This window comes from Bufo gargarizans, chromosome 1 (genome assembly GCF_014858855.1).
Source record: "Bufo gargarizans isolate SCDJY-AF-19 chromosome 1, ASM1485885v1, whole genome shotgun sequence".
Lineage (NCBI taxonomy): Eukaryota > Metazoa > Chordata > Amphibia > Anura > Bufonidae > Bufo > Bufo gargarizans.
The window spans coordinates 285,285,876-285,299,461 of record NC_058080.1 but is presented as its reverse complement, the minus strand read 5'-3'; the positions used below and the strand labels follow the sequence as shown (position 1 = coordinate 285,299,461).

The window sequence follows — 13,586 nt, the reverse complement described above, 5'->3', positions numbered from 1 at the left end:
GGAGGGATTTAAAGGCATGCAATCAGTGCAACTACATGACAGCTGAGAGAGGCTAACGAGATGAGAAAATGAAAGCAAAGCAAAAGGAACCTCAAGGAGGAGGTTCTGAAGGACGTCTGTCAGAGCTTCTCAGATGTCTGGTGGTGACAGTTAGGTGGTTAAAGGGGGTATGTTACCACGATTATGGAGTATAAGAACAACAGATTGATATTTTTTTATTTTCACTCCCCTTCTTTTCCCCTGCTCTCAGCCTCAAACTGCACTGAAATACATTGTTCTGGACTGTTGAGCACACGCTCTTGAGTCCTCTTTGGTCTATGTGTTAAGCTCAGCAGTCTGGAGTGTGTATTTGGACTACTACTCATCTAGTACTGCAGATAATAGTCCAAAATAGTAGTGACAGATTCCATTTAAAATACCATTAGTCAGCATCAGAGACTCTGAATATCTCACTTTATCTTCATTTAGAAAAAATATAGAAACACACACACAAATAAATTACAAAGAATATTTTATTGTCCAGAGTTGTGTTTTTAATCCTTGAAATCAGAGTTTATATGTGGTGAAGTTTTTGTGTCTGTGTATAGAAAACAAGAGCAAATCAACACAGTGGACAACACAGAAGTGGCATGCGTTATACGGGCAAAGTATTTGATTCAGATGTTTCACACGCCATGCTTAGTAAAAACCATGCTTGAGGAAGATATGTCCAATTTATTAGGAGTCACCTGCCTCTTAATAAATTTGTCTCCTCTTCTGGTGTTTGTGTGGTGGAACTGAAATGTACTCTAGCCAGGAGCTGGAGCTGTAGCAGCTTTCTTGTGTAATGTGCGCCAGTTAAATGAGCCAGGCCACACAGCTCCTGCCCGTGGTCTGCCTCCTCCTGTCCACATCCCGCTGACATTTTCTAAGTGATAAAAATTTTCAAATGTCACATTTTTTGCTAAATTTTTTACTTTTGTATGCCACAAAACTTGTATACAGCTATAGTAAATGACCACCTTAAACATAGACAGGCAATCTAAACATGTGTCTAATTTATCAAGATGGCTCATACTGTATGGTAAATTTACTGCATGGCTCAACACGTCCACCAAAATTTTGCCAGATATATCCTATCTTAATCCATGCCTTCTTATGAAACTGGAAAACTGAAACATGCAAGCTAGGTGCAGTGTATTATTCTGTTTTTCACACTTGCTTCATAAATAGATCTAAGACTTGATGCAATATTATGTGCAAGAAATGCTCCAAGTGGCATTTTGACAAGGTTTAGGCGCAATTACACAAGTAAATTCACCCCAGTGTGTTTTAGGCAATCATAATGCATTGGACCGGACATGCAGTTAAAACAACATAAAACAAGGCTGTACAGGCTTCTTATTGGCACACTCCTTGCAGAGACTTGGCTATATTTACTATGATGCTTTGGACTTACATTTCCATATCATGTTAAAAATGGCAATTTGCCGATCTTAAGCAAGGCACTAAAAATCAATAAAATATGTAATCTTACGTAGGCCATCAGATTTAGTTAAATTTCTTTACAACATACAAAAAAGGAATTTTCTACAGAAAAATACAGGTTAGCATATATACAAAACTTACAAAATTCACTTACAAAAATGGAGTTTATAAATAGAAATAATTTTGAAGGCATTTGGAGTCATTAAGGCTTTTGCTGCAGACTATAAGTTAGGAGTAATATGTTGTTTTTCTGTTCCTTCCATTAGGGACTATGGATGTTCATTATTCCCAGTAGCATCTATCACTTGAAAGGTTGGGGTAAAGCAATGACACATAGTGTGGTATGTCCTTCACCACAATTATGACATCTATGCCAAAAGCTTTCTCTCCTGGTATTTCTTTAATAAGCAGTAAAAAAAAAACGTATCAGTAGCTGGACCATAACCCAATAGGAATTTCACTAATACCTTTAACCAACTGAAGTCTTCTGCTTGAGTTTTAAGGCACTATCAAAGAGATGTAATCAGTGGTGGAAGCATCTTTACATTCCCAGAAGATGCTAAAGGCACTTTTCTACTGACTAGGAAATCACTAGGTAAACTTTCTAACAGACAATTCAGTTGCTCCTGACCAAGTTTAATCTTATCGTCCAACTCCCTTTGTTCAATAAGAAGGGCTGATTTCATTTTCACAAAATGCCTGTAGTCCTGAAATTGTTCACTGGTGAGGTAGTTCCCTAAGATGTCTGTCACCAATTTCTCTCGACGATCTAAGTTTTCCTTCAGTTCTCGAGCATCTTCATGCTGTCCACAAAGTTGTTTTTTCTTTTCATTCCAGGTATTCTGCAACATGTTAGAAAAATGGAATTAGGAACACTGAAATAGCACATAGCACAATACAACAATACATATTTAACATAAAATCTAGAATTTCTATGCTGTTCATTAATGCATTGTGTGGGGATTCGCTCTGGTAGACAGGACAAGGGGACGCAGTATAGAGGAAAAGACCAGTTTGTAACTAAAAAAAACTTCAGTGTTTTATTCACACTTATGGCAACAAAACAGTATGACAGTCCATTTGCAGTTTTGGTGTTCGTTTACACCTAGACAGTTCATACAGCGACACAGTCACATGTTATCCTATGTGTTAGTTTACACCCGATCGGAATTGCTCAGGACTGAGCAGACCTCCAGCCTAGCACACGGCTCAGATCCCAATCCAACGATTGCCAGAGTTCCTCTGTCAGAGAGAAAGGTAATCACACCCAGCTGACACTGCTGGCTGGGCTTTTTATAGGCCAGTCAAGACCCAGCCTGGAACGTGGGGAGTAGTCACCCACCCAGCACTTTGACTACTCCCAGTAAGAGCCACCCCGGATCAGCTATACAGCTATACTAAATAGCTAGGTGTCAAACAGCAACTGGTGCTTACACATGAAAATTGGCTTTTACTTCACTGAGGCCAGGAACCTCGGTGACACATACCTTCCGTCAACGATGGACCCTTGCACCTTCCTACATACCTCCCCCCTTTGTTTAACCCTGAGGGGGTGAACACTTGCCATACACTGTATCCGGGAAAAAGCATCCGTGTTTCCTTGCAAGCGGCCTTCCCTGTGTTCCACTGAGAACTTGAAGTTCTGTAATGACAAGAACCATCTGGTGACCCGAGCATTCCTCACTTTGACCTGGCTCATCCACTTGAGAGGGGAGTGGTCGGTCACCAGACGGAACTTTCTCCTCAACAGATAATAGCGCAGAGACTCGAGTGCTAATTTGATGGCCAGGCACTCTCTCTCCACTATACTGTACCTAGTCTCGGCTGGGGTGAGTTTGTGGCTCAGGAAAACAATAGGATGTTTCTCCCCATTGATTTCCTGAGAGAGTATAGCTCTGAGGCCTACTTGAGAGGCATCGGTCTGTACCACAAACTCCCTCTTGAAGTTGGGCGTCGCCAAAACCGGAAACCCGCACAGGACCGACTTTAACGCGGAAAAAGCCTCTTCCGCATGGTCATTCCAGCGGACCATCACGGACTTCTGTCCCTTTATGAGCCCTGTCAACGGAGCCGCTAAAGTGGCAAAACGGGGAACGAACCTCATATAATAGCCCACCATTCCCAGGAACGACTTTACTTGCCTAGTGGTGACAGGTCGGGGCCAATTCCAAATAGCCTCTATTTTATTCACTTGGGGTTTGATAACTCCACGTTCAATGATGTACCCCATCGCGCATTTCTTTGGGTTAGCGGTCAGTACAGCCCGCACTTTGGGTAGATGACTTTCCCAGTCAGTACTGTGAACAATGATATCGTCCAGGTAAGCTGACGCATACCGACAATGTGGACGAAGTACAATGTCCATGAGTCATTGGAACGTGGCGGGGGCACCATGCAGACCAAAGGGTAAGACTTTATACTGATGCAGCGCCTCAGGGGTGACAAAGGCAGTTTTCTCTTTGGCAGCCTCCGTTAAGGGCACCTGCCAGTAGCCGTTCATGAGGTCCAAAACAGAAAAATATTGGGCTTGTCCTAACCTCTCGATAAGCTCATCTACCCGGGCATGGGATACGCATCGAACTTGGAGATTTCGTTTCGTTTATGAAAATCGGTACAGAACTGTAACGTCCCTTCCAGCTTGGGTATTGATACTATCGGACTGGCCCATTCACTTTTGGACTCCTCAATGACGTCTAGTTGCAGCATTAGCTGCACTTCCTCTGAGATGGCTTCTCACTGAGCCTCGGGTACCAGGTATGGTTTTAACCGGACTTTTGCGTGATGCTCAGTGACAATGTCATGCTGGATTATGGAAGTGCATCCAGGGAGGTCCGAGAACACATCCGTGTTCTGACTAATGAACTCCCTGGCTCCCTGAGCCTGTTTAGAGGAGAGGCTGTCAGCAATTTTTACTGTGGCAACTGCTTCTCTTGCATCAGACCGAGGGGCCTGAATCTCTTCTCCTAGAAAACCTGGCCTCTGGCTGTCTTCAGTAGAAGATTCCCTATTTTTCCATGGTTTTAGTAAATTCACATGGTATACCTACTCCGTCTTTCGCCGCCCCGGCTGGTTTACCTTGTAATTTACCTCTCCAACTATCTTGAGTACCTTGTAGGCACCTGCCACATAGCTAGGAACTTACTGTCTATGGTTGGTACCAGAACCAAAACCCGATCACCTGGGTTAAAGTTCCGGACTCGAGCCTGCCGATTATAGACCCTACTCTGGGCTCGAAGCGCTACCTTCATATGCTTCCTGACCAGAGGCAACACTGTCTCCATCCGTCCTTGCATCTGGGTGACATACTCAATAACACTTCTGTGTGGTGTGGGTTGTTGTTCCCATGCTTCTTTGGCTATGTCCAACAGACCGCGAGGTTGTCTGCCATATAGCAGTTCGAAGGGCGAGAACCCAGTAGAGGCCTGGGGCACCTCTCGCACTGCGAACATGAGATAGGGCAGAAAAAGGTCCCAGTCCCTCCCATCCTTAGATACCACTCTTTTTAACATGTTTTTTAATGTTTGATTAAATTTTTCTACCAGGCCATCCGTTTGCGGATGATACACGGATGTCCGTAGCTGTTTTATGTGGAGCAACTTACAGAGTTCCCTCATGACCTTGGACATAAAAGGGGTCCCTTGGTCGGTCAGAACCTCTTTAGGTAGTCCCACTCGGGAAAACATCTCCATTAACTCCTAGCTATGAGTTTGGCTGATGTATGTCGCAGTGGCACTGCCTCCGGATACCAAGTGGCGTAGTCGAGGATGACCAAGATGTGTTGGAGCCCTCTAGCAGACTTCGGTACTGGGCCTATGAGATCCATAGCGATTAGCTTGAACGGGACCTTGACTCTGGAAATGTGGCTGAGGGCTATTTATCTGGCTGGTTGGGCAAGATTTACAAAACTCTTCTACCTCTCTGAACCCACTGGGCCATTAAAACCACTGTAGTATCCGGTCCCGCATTTTCTGCCATCCCAAGTGACCCCCAAGAACATGTTGGGGGGCAAGCTCCAATACGAGCTTGCGATACACCTTGGGCACCACCAGCTGTTCAACATGCTCACCCTGTAGTTGGTTTACCCGGTACAGCATTTCCTGGTGATTGACAAAATGGGGGAACATCGACTCGGCCCCAGGTTTTTGTGGTTCACTGTGGGCTTTTTTTGTGAGCTTTTTATAGGCCAGTGAAGACCCGGCCTGGAACGTGGGGAGTAGTCACCCACCCAGCACTTTGACTACTCCCAGTAAGAGCCATCCCGAATCAGCTATACAGCTATACTAAATAGCTAGGTGTCAAACAGCAACAACTGCTGACACATGAAAACTGGCTCTTATTCCACTGAGGCCAGGAACCACAGTGACACATACAGTACAGACCAAAAGTTTGGACACACCTTCTCATTCAAAGTGTTTTCTTTATTTTCATTACTATAAAAAATGTAGATTCACACTAAAGGCATCAAAACTATGAATTAACACATGTGGAATTATATACATAACAAAAAAAGTGTGAAACAACTGAAAATATGTCCTATTCTAGGTTCTTCAAAGTAGCCACCTTTTGCTTTGATTACTGCTTTGCACACTCTTGGCATTCTCTTGATGAGCTTCAAGAGGTAGTCACCTGAAATGGTCTTCCAACAGTCTTGAAGGAGTTCCCAGAGATGCTTAGTACTTGTTGGCCCTTTTGTCTTCACTCTGCGGTCCAGCTCACTCCAAACCATCTTGATTGGGTTCAGGTCCGGTGACTGTGGAGGCCACGTCATCTGGCGCAGCACCCCATCACTCTCCTTCATGGTCAAATAGCCCTTACACAGCCTGGAGGTGTGTTTGGGGTCATTGTTCTGTTGAAAAATAAATGATGGTCCAACTAAACGCAAACCGGATGGAATAGCATGCCGCTGCAAGATGCTGTGGTAGCCATGCTGGTTCGGTATGCCTTCAATTTTGAATAAATCCCCAACAGTGTCACCAGCAAAGCACCCCCACACCATCACACCTCCTCCTCCATGCTTCACTGTGGGAACCAGTCATGTAGAGTCCATCCGTCACCTTTTCTGCGTCGCACAAAGACACGGTGGTTGGAACCAAAGATCTCAAATTTGGACTCATCAGACCAAAGCACAGATTTCCACTGGTCTAATGTCCATTCCTTGTGTTCTTTAGCCCAAACAAGTCTCTTCTGCTTGTTGCCTGTCCTTAGCAGTGGTTTCCTAGCAGATATTCTACCATGAAGGTCTGATTCACACAGTCTCCTCCTAACAGTTGTTCAAGAGATGTGTCTGCTGCTAGAACTCTGTGTGGCATTGACCTGGTCTCTAATCTGAGCTGCTGTTAACCTGCGATTTCTGAGGTTGGTGACTCGGATGAACTTATCCTCCGCAGCAGAGGTGACTCTTGGTCTTCCTTTCCTGGGGCGGTCCGCATGTGAGCCAGTTTCTTTGTAGCGCTTGATAGTTTTTGTGACTGCACTTGGGGACACTTTCAAAGTTTTCCCAATTTTTCGGACTGACTGACCTTCATTTCTTAAAGTAATGATGGCCACTCATTTTTCTTTACTTAGCTGCTTTTTTCTTGCCATAATACAAATTCTAACAGTCTATTCAGTAGGACTATCAGCTGTGTATCCACCTGACTTCTCCACAACGCAACTGATGGTCCCAACCCCATTTATAAGGCAAGAAATCCCACTTATTAAACCTGACAGGGCACACCTGTGAAGTGAAAACCATTTCAGGTGACTACCTCTTGAAACTCATCAAGAGAATGCCAAGAGTGTGCAAAGCAGTAATCAAAGCAAAAGGTGGCTACTTTGAAGAACCTAGAATATGACATATTTTCAGTTGTTTCACACTTTTTTGTTATGTATATAATTCCACATGTGTTAATTCATAGTTTTGATGCCTTCAGTGTGAATCTACACTTTTCAGTTATGAAAATAAAGAAAACTCTTTGAATGAGAAGGTGTGTCCAAACTTTTGGTCTGTACTGTACCTTCAGTCAACGACAGACCCTTGCGCCTTCCTACACTTGCTATAAGGAGATGGAAATGTGAGGGCTAAAAGCAGATGTTCATATGGTCTTACAAGTTGTATGTCAGTGCCTAACAGGCTGTGGTACTGTGACATTAAAGAGGACCTATTATGGGTTTATGTATTACAAACTGGTATGCTTACCAGATCGTGCAGCTACTATAGCCACTTTTTTTTCCCAAAAATATTCCTCTGTTCTGGCACAGTGCCCCCCTGTTTTTGGAACCTGATATGCTAATTCAGAGTGTGCTAATCGTGCACTCCTGATTAGCCTGTCTGCCCCATAGGCTGATTTTAATTAGTTTCAGTATAAAGCTGTGGCCTGCTCTCACTATATTCATTGGAAGCTGTCTGGCACAAGAAAAGGTATGGAGTTGGCTCGGCATGCATGTTGGTACCTGCATCCCTTGGAAGTAATGGAGGCCATTATGGCACCATAAATGGTAAAAATGAGAGTGGACCCAGCATGCATGTGGAACCAATACTTTCTGAACTTTATGGCGGCCATTATGGCGCATAACAGGTAATATTTAGTGTTAGGTTCCGATCTTACAGAGATTGCCTTGACGTTCGGCAGACGGTCTCAAATGGTTTTGTACAAAATGCATTTGCTAAGCATCTCACTTTATAAATAAGCCTAGCATTAGCACTATAATATTGTTTGTACTTTATCTGGTTTGCAGAGTGCTGTTGCATTGTCTTTTTTTTTCTACAAGGAGGAGGCGACTTTTGGTTTCCTCAGTGGGTGTAGCCTTCTCCTTGGCTGTGACGCCGGCCAATCGCAGCAGACTGCTCCACAGCCAGGGAGAAGATGAGGCTATGTAAGAAAGTACACAGCCAGGCTATGTAAGAGAGTACAGCAAGTACTATACTCGCGTACATAGCCTGTTCTCGTAAATCTCACGACAACAGCTTACATTTGTCTCCTGGCTGTGGAGTGATCCGCTGCAATTGGATTGTGTCACAGCCAGGGAGAAGGAAACACCCACTAAGAAAACCAAATGTCTCCTCCTCCTGTACCGATACTCTGAATTAGCATATCAGGCACCAAAAACAGTGGGGGGCACAGCGGTGGAATGGAGGGGGTATTATTTTTATTTTTTTTACTGTTTGCATCTATATGGGCTGAACTATCTGGTAAGCATACTAGTTTGTAATACATAAAACCTCTTTAAAGGGATTGGTGACATTTTATTTCCTTTGCTCAGCCACAAGCAGCCAATCAGCTTAGCTGATGTTTATGGCCAGCTTACAGTAGAAGGAAGAGACAGAGCAGTAGTCTGAACCTCTGATAAGACACAGAAGGTTAAAGGGGTTGGCAGCTTCACACCAGAGAATATTACAAAGCATTATATCTTATATCTTTAGCACAAGTTCAGGGCCATTTTTATGATTATTGAAGCCATGCTCCCTACCTCCTGTCAGGTCATTATATAGTGACAGATGAAAAGCATGCGACCAAATCATAACTATGCTTCCTACATTGAAGCAGACTGTGCTTGACATAACATGCTGGCTATCTGCAGCCATCACTAGAGGGAGCTAAAAGGGTTTGTTGGCCATGTATTAAAAAACAAAACAAAAAACCAATTATAATGTTATAATAAAGTCAGTAAAATGCTATAATAAAATCTGTAATACTCACCTTACTAATCCCCGATGCCCCTGTTGAGACGCTTCCTGGTCCCACACTGGTATCTGTAATTCTAACTCCAGTAATGACATTCTGACATAGACATGTGATCAGTGCAGCCAATAACAGGCTAAATCACCATTGGGGCCAGAGTGGTCGCATATCCACGTGGAACATCATTGATGGAGCTGGAAGTACAGACACTGGCAGGAGTCCAGAAAATATCAAAATGGTAGCAGCGGGCAATCTTAAAAGTATTACTTATTTTATAACTTTTTAAGTGGTTTTCAAAAATATTTTACATAGCTGGACAAGTGGTTAATTCATACTGTGATACAGTAAACTGAATAAAACACCTTATGCAGTAAGGTCCTAGGTTCCCTCTAGTCGTCACTGCCGTCAACTAGCAACATATATTTGAAATTTGGCTATAGATGTGGGTAGGGTTGAGCAGTGGCGTACATAGAGAAGTAAGGGCCCCATAGCAAGGATCAAACCAGGCCCCCCCCAAACAGGACAGAAGGGTTTCCGCCTTGACCCTTTTCAATGACCCTTTGGCCATTTTCCCACTGTCTCATTTGCTAAATGTTGTTCTTTTAGAGGGTAGAGTCCTGACCAGGTTTTCACCTCCAGTAGAAGAGGAGATAATCCCAACTAAGACTGGGACCCCTCTTGCCCTGGGCCTCATAGCAGTCGCATGGTCTGCCGCTATGGTAGAATCAATTTGTCTTAGCAAGAGCTCTTCACCTGTGAGAGGATGTTCCACAGGTGAAGAAGTTCTGACCAGCCTAATGATTGACAGGGCTGGACATGTTTCTCAGCTCTGACCATCTGGGCACTACTTTTCTTCTCTGAGTAGCGGCATAAGCACTGAAGCTCAAATTGAGTTTTTGTGACCAGCAACTATGGATGCGCCGGTATACTTCTGGGTAGGCGCGCAAGTGCAGTAGCTGCTCCTGCAGCTAAATTCCAGCTTTGGAGCCTGCGTCACTACTTGGAACAGGGACATGGGGTTCAGATTGTCAGGGCTGGGCAAGATGTCTGTCTCTGTCAATCAACAAGCTGGTGGGCACTTCTTCACCTGCGGGGAGAGTTCCTCACAGGTGAGGAGCTCTTGCTAATGAGATGAATCGATTCGCTCATCTGTAATTTGGAGCTCTATATCAGAAAAACATGTACTGTAGTAAGAAATCAATCAGCACAGAACTCTGAGCCAATTAAAATCAAAATGGTGTTTAAGGCTGGACATACACTGCTTCTAAGAGGTTAAACAGCCCAGATCTGAAGTAACTCTGATTTCCGGCTATTGCTTACCCCCAGCACCAGCTGCATTTGGCATGGACACAGGCCTGTGACCGCAGCATCCAATGGATGTAACGCTATGCTTATTTGCAGTAACATACCACTAAAATGGAAGTACAGTTAAGGCCACAAGTTCACTTAGAAGCTAGTGCATAAAGAGCTAGTTTCCATTAGAATAAAAAATTATTTATAGCTATAACAAAATAAATAATATATTAATAAATAACAAATATGATGGAAATCTACTCATCTAACTCCAAAGCATGAAGAGAGGTTACTTGGTTGGATCCTCAGAAGTTTTAAACAGAGAAGCTGGCATAGTCTTAAGTTTGCCCAAGACCTTCAAACCCTAGCAGGTCAATGAATTCAGATAAAATATAATTGAATATTTACCCGTTCTTCAGCATTGGTATCTGCTTCTAATGTGTTAAGTACATTTTCCACCTTGGCCAAACGTCCTGAAAGTGACAGCAGAAGATTCACTACTTTGTCTAGATCTCCAATGAACATCTTATACTTGTCAAACTCATTAGGTTTGCAGAGTTTCTCAATCACTGCCTCCATCTCTTCTCCAAGACTGTTGTTAAGCTTTATGTCAACCAGAAGACTTTCTTTGGCATGCTTTAAAATCTCAAGTTTATGGTTAAGGCTGGCAATCAATTCGGCCTGTTAATAAAAGAGAGATATTTCACACATAAAAATGATTTCCATGACCAACAAGATTGCAAAATTGTACAACAAATATATTCCATGCATGAATATCAGATTAGAAAATTTATACATTTTTTGGTGTTTGGTGGTGTTAGTGTAAAGAGGCAGGAGATGTATAGACACACATGGCAGACTTGGGAACCATCTTTAAACCCTCGGTTGATTGGTACCTCCACTGGAGAGGACTGATCTGGTGACAGAGGGTTCCAACTAATTTATTGTCATGGTTGCTAGTGTTGAGCTTCAGCCCAAGCCCCAATGCATTTGGCCCAAACAGCCAAACCACCTGACCCATGTAAATTACATAGTTTCCCTCCCTCCAGCTTACAGTCCCATGTAAATAACATCACACCATCTCTCCTGCCTCCTTCAACATACATCCCTATGTACAAAACATAATTCCCTCCCTTCAGCCTCACCCAGCACACAGTCCCATGTAAGAAACATCACTCACTGTCAAACCGCCTCCATCATACAGTCCCATGTAAGGTTACATGCACATGAATGTAAAAACAAAAATAGGCTGTTAGAAGCAGAAACACTGTCAGCTTTTTTACAACCATTTTCTCGCCATCTGGCTGTTAAAAATGGATGAATTTCATTGGCTTATCCCAACCCTCCATAATGGCCACAATTGTAAATAATGCCCCAATAGAGGCTCACAGCATTAATAATGTGGCCCCCAGAATTTTCTTTTGACTGCCAAAAAATAAATAAAAAATACATACCTCATCCACTTTCCCACATGGGGACACTCACTCCTCACTGGATGCAGCAGTACCTGACGTGATCGTGTGATGTCATCACGCTGGGAGCCTGCTGCATCCAATGAGTAGTCAGTGTCCCCGGGCATTGGATGAGGTGAGTATTTTTTTAATTATTGAACTCCTGAAATGTCATTTATCCGCACTGTACCTGTTTTTATCGGCCGTTATGTGGGTGCACTCCTGTCTAAACCGAGTTAAAAACGGTCCCATTGATTTCACCGCCAAAAACAGGACACGCCGTGTGAACAGCCACATAGACTGCAATTGGTTATAAAAATGGCTGTGTGATGTACGCAGGACTGGCTCCAGATTCATGTGGGCCCTTGGACGATAAAGTCTCAGTGGGCCTCCTTGTGGCATTTTGCACGGCACTTACAGCAATGAAACTGCATGTATTATAGATTAAATCCCTTACACAGAGTATGCTACAGAGCGGATATATGTGAATCAGTCCTTATGTGCCTACTTTTATTTTCTAACCAGTGTTTCAGTCCCTCAGGTCTACTCACAGATATGTGCCCCCTCACAGTAGATATGCCAAGATATGTGCCCCCCTCACAGTAGATATGCCAAGATATGTGCCCCCTTCACAGTAGATATCCTAAAATATGTGCCCCCTCAAAGTTGATATGCCACGTTATGTGCCCCTTCACAGTAGATATGTGTAATGTGGGAACTACACAAGGGTCAATTGGGCCACGTTGTTCTCCACCTCCAGTGGAACAGTGGCATTGTATTTAACAGTCCATTTTAATCTCCCATGATCTGCACTCCCCATCAGAAGCAGCAGGATACTGTGACACATTGCGCTGCTGTGTAGGAGGAGCAGAGGCTGTTTCCCAGCCTTCCCCACTCCTCCTCCTACACAGAACAGCAGGACGATGTGTGAGGACATTCGTACTGCTGCTGCTGTGGAGCCCTGGTGACTCAATGGTGGAGCTGGGAACATACAGGTCCTTCTAAAAAAATTAGCATATTGTGATAAAGTTCATTATTTTCTGTAATGTACTGATAAACATTAGACTTTCATATATTTTAGATTCATTACACACCAACTGAAGTAGTTCAAGCCTTTTATTGTTTTTAATATTGATGATTTTGGCATACAGCTCATGAAAACCCAAATTTCCTATCAAAAAAAATTAGCATATTTCATCCGACCAATAAAAGAAAAGTGTTTTTAATACAAAAAAAGGCAACCTTCAAATAATTATGTTGAGTAATGCACTCAATACTTGGTCGGGAATCCTTTTGCAGAAATGACTGCTTCAATGTGGCGTGGCATGGAGGCAATCAGCCTGTGGCACTGCTGAGGTGTTATGGAGGTCCAGGATGCTTCGATAGCGGCCTTAAGCTCATCCAGAGTGTTGGGTCTTGCGTCTCTCAACTTTCTCTTCCCAATATCCCACAGATTCTCTATGGGGTTCAGGTCAGGAGAGTTGGCAGGCCAATTGAGCACAGTAATACCATGGTCAGTAAACCATTTACCAGTGGTTTTGGCGCTGTGAGCAGGTGCCAGGTCGTGCTGAAAAATGAAATCTTCATCTCCATAAAGCTTTTCAGCAGATGGAAGCATGAAATGCTCCAAAATCTCCTGATAGCTAGCTGCATTGACCCTGCCCTTGATAAAACACAGTGGACCAACACCAGCAGCTGACATGGCACCCCAGAC

General features: G+C 43.5%; 1 protein-coding gene across 5 annotated transcripts in view; it reads right to left on the bottom strand.

Annotated features, from left to right (window-relative positions):
- Positions 1–494: 494 nt before the first annotated feature.
- Positions 495–13,586, bottom strand: part of SHROOM3 (shroom family member 3) — a 433,756-nt gene continuing 420,664 nt past the window's right edge. For all 5 annotated transcript variants that reach the window (XM_044304349.1, XM_044304356.1, XM_044304381.1 and 2 more), the window contains 2 exons: positions 10,830–11,102; positions 495–2,309 (listed from right to left, as the gene is read on the bottom strand). In XM_044304349.1, coding sequence (XP_044160284.1) covers positions 1,977–2,309; positions 10,830–11,102 — 606 coding nt within the window. In that variant the 3' untranslated portion in view covers positions 495–1,976. The remainder of the gene's footprint in view (positions 2,310–10,829; positions 11,103–13,586) is intronic.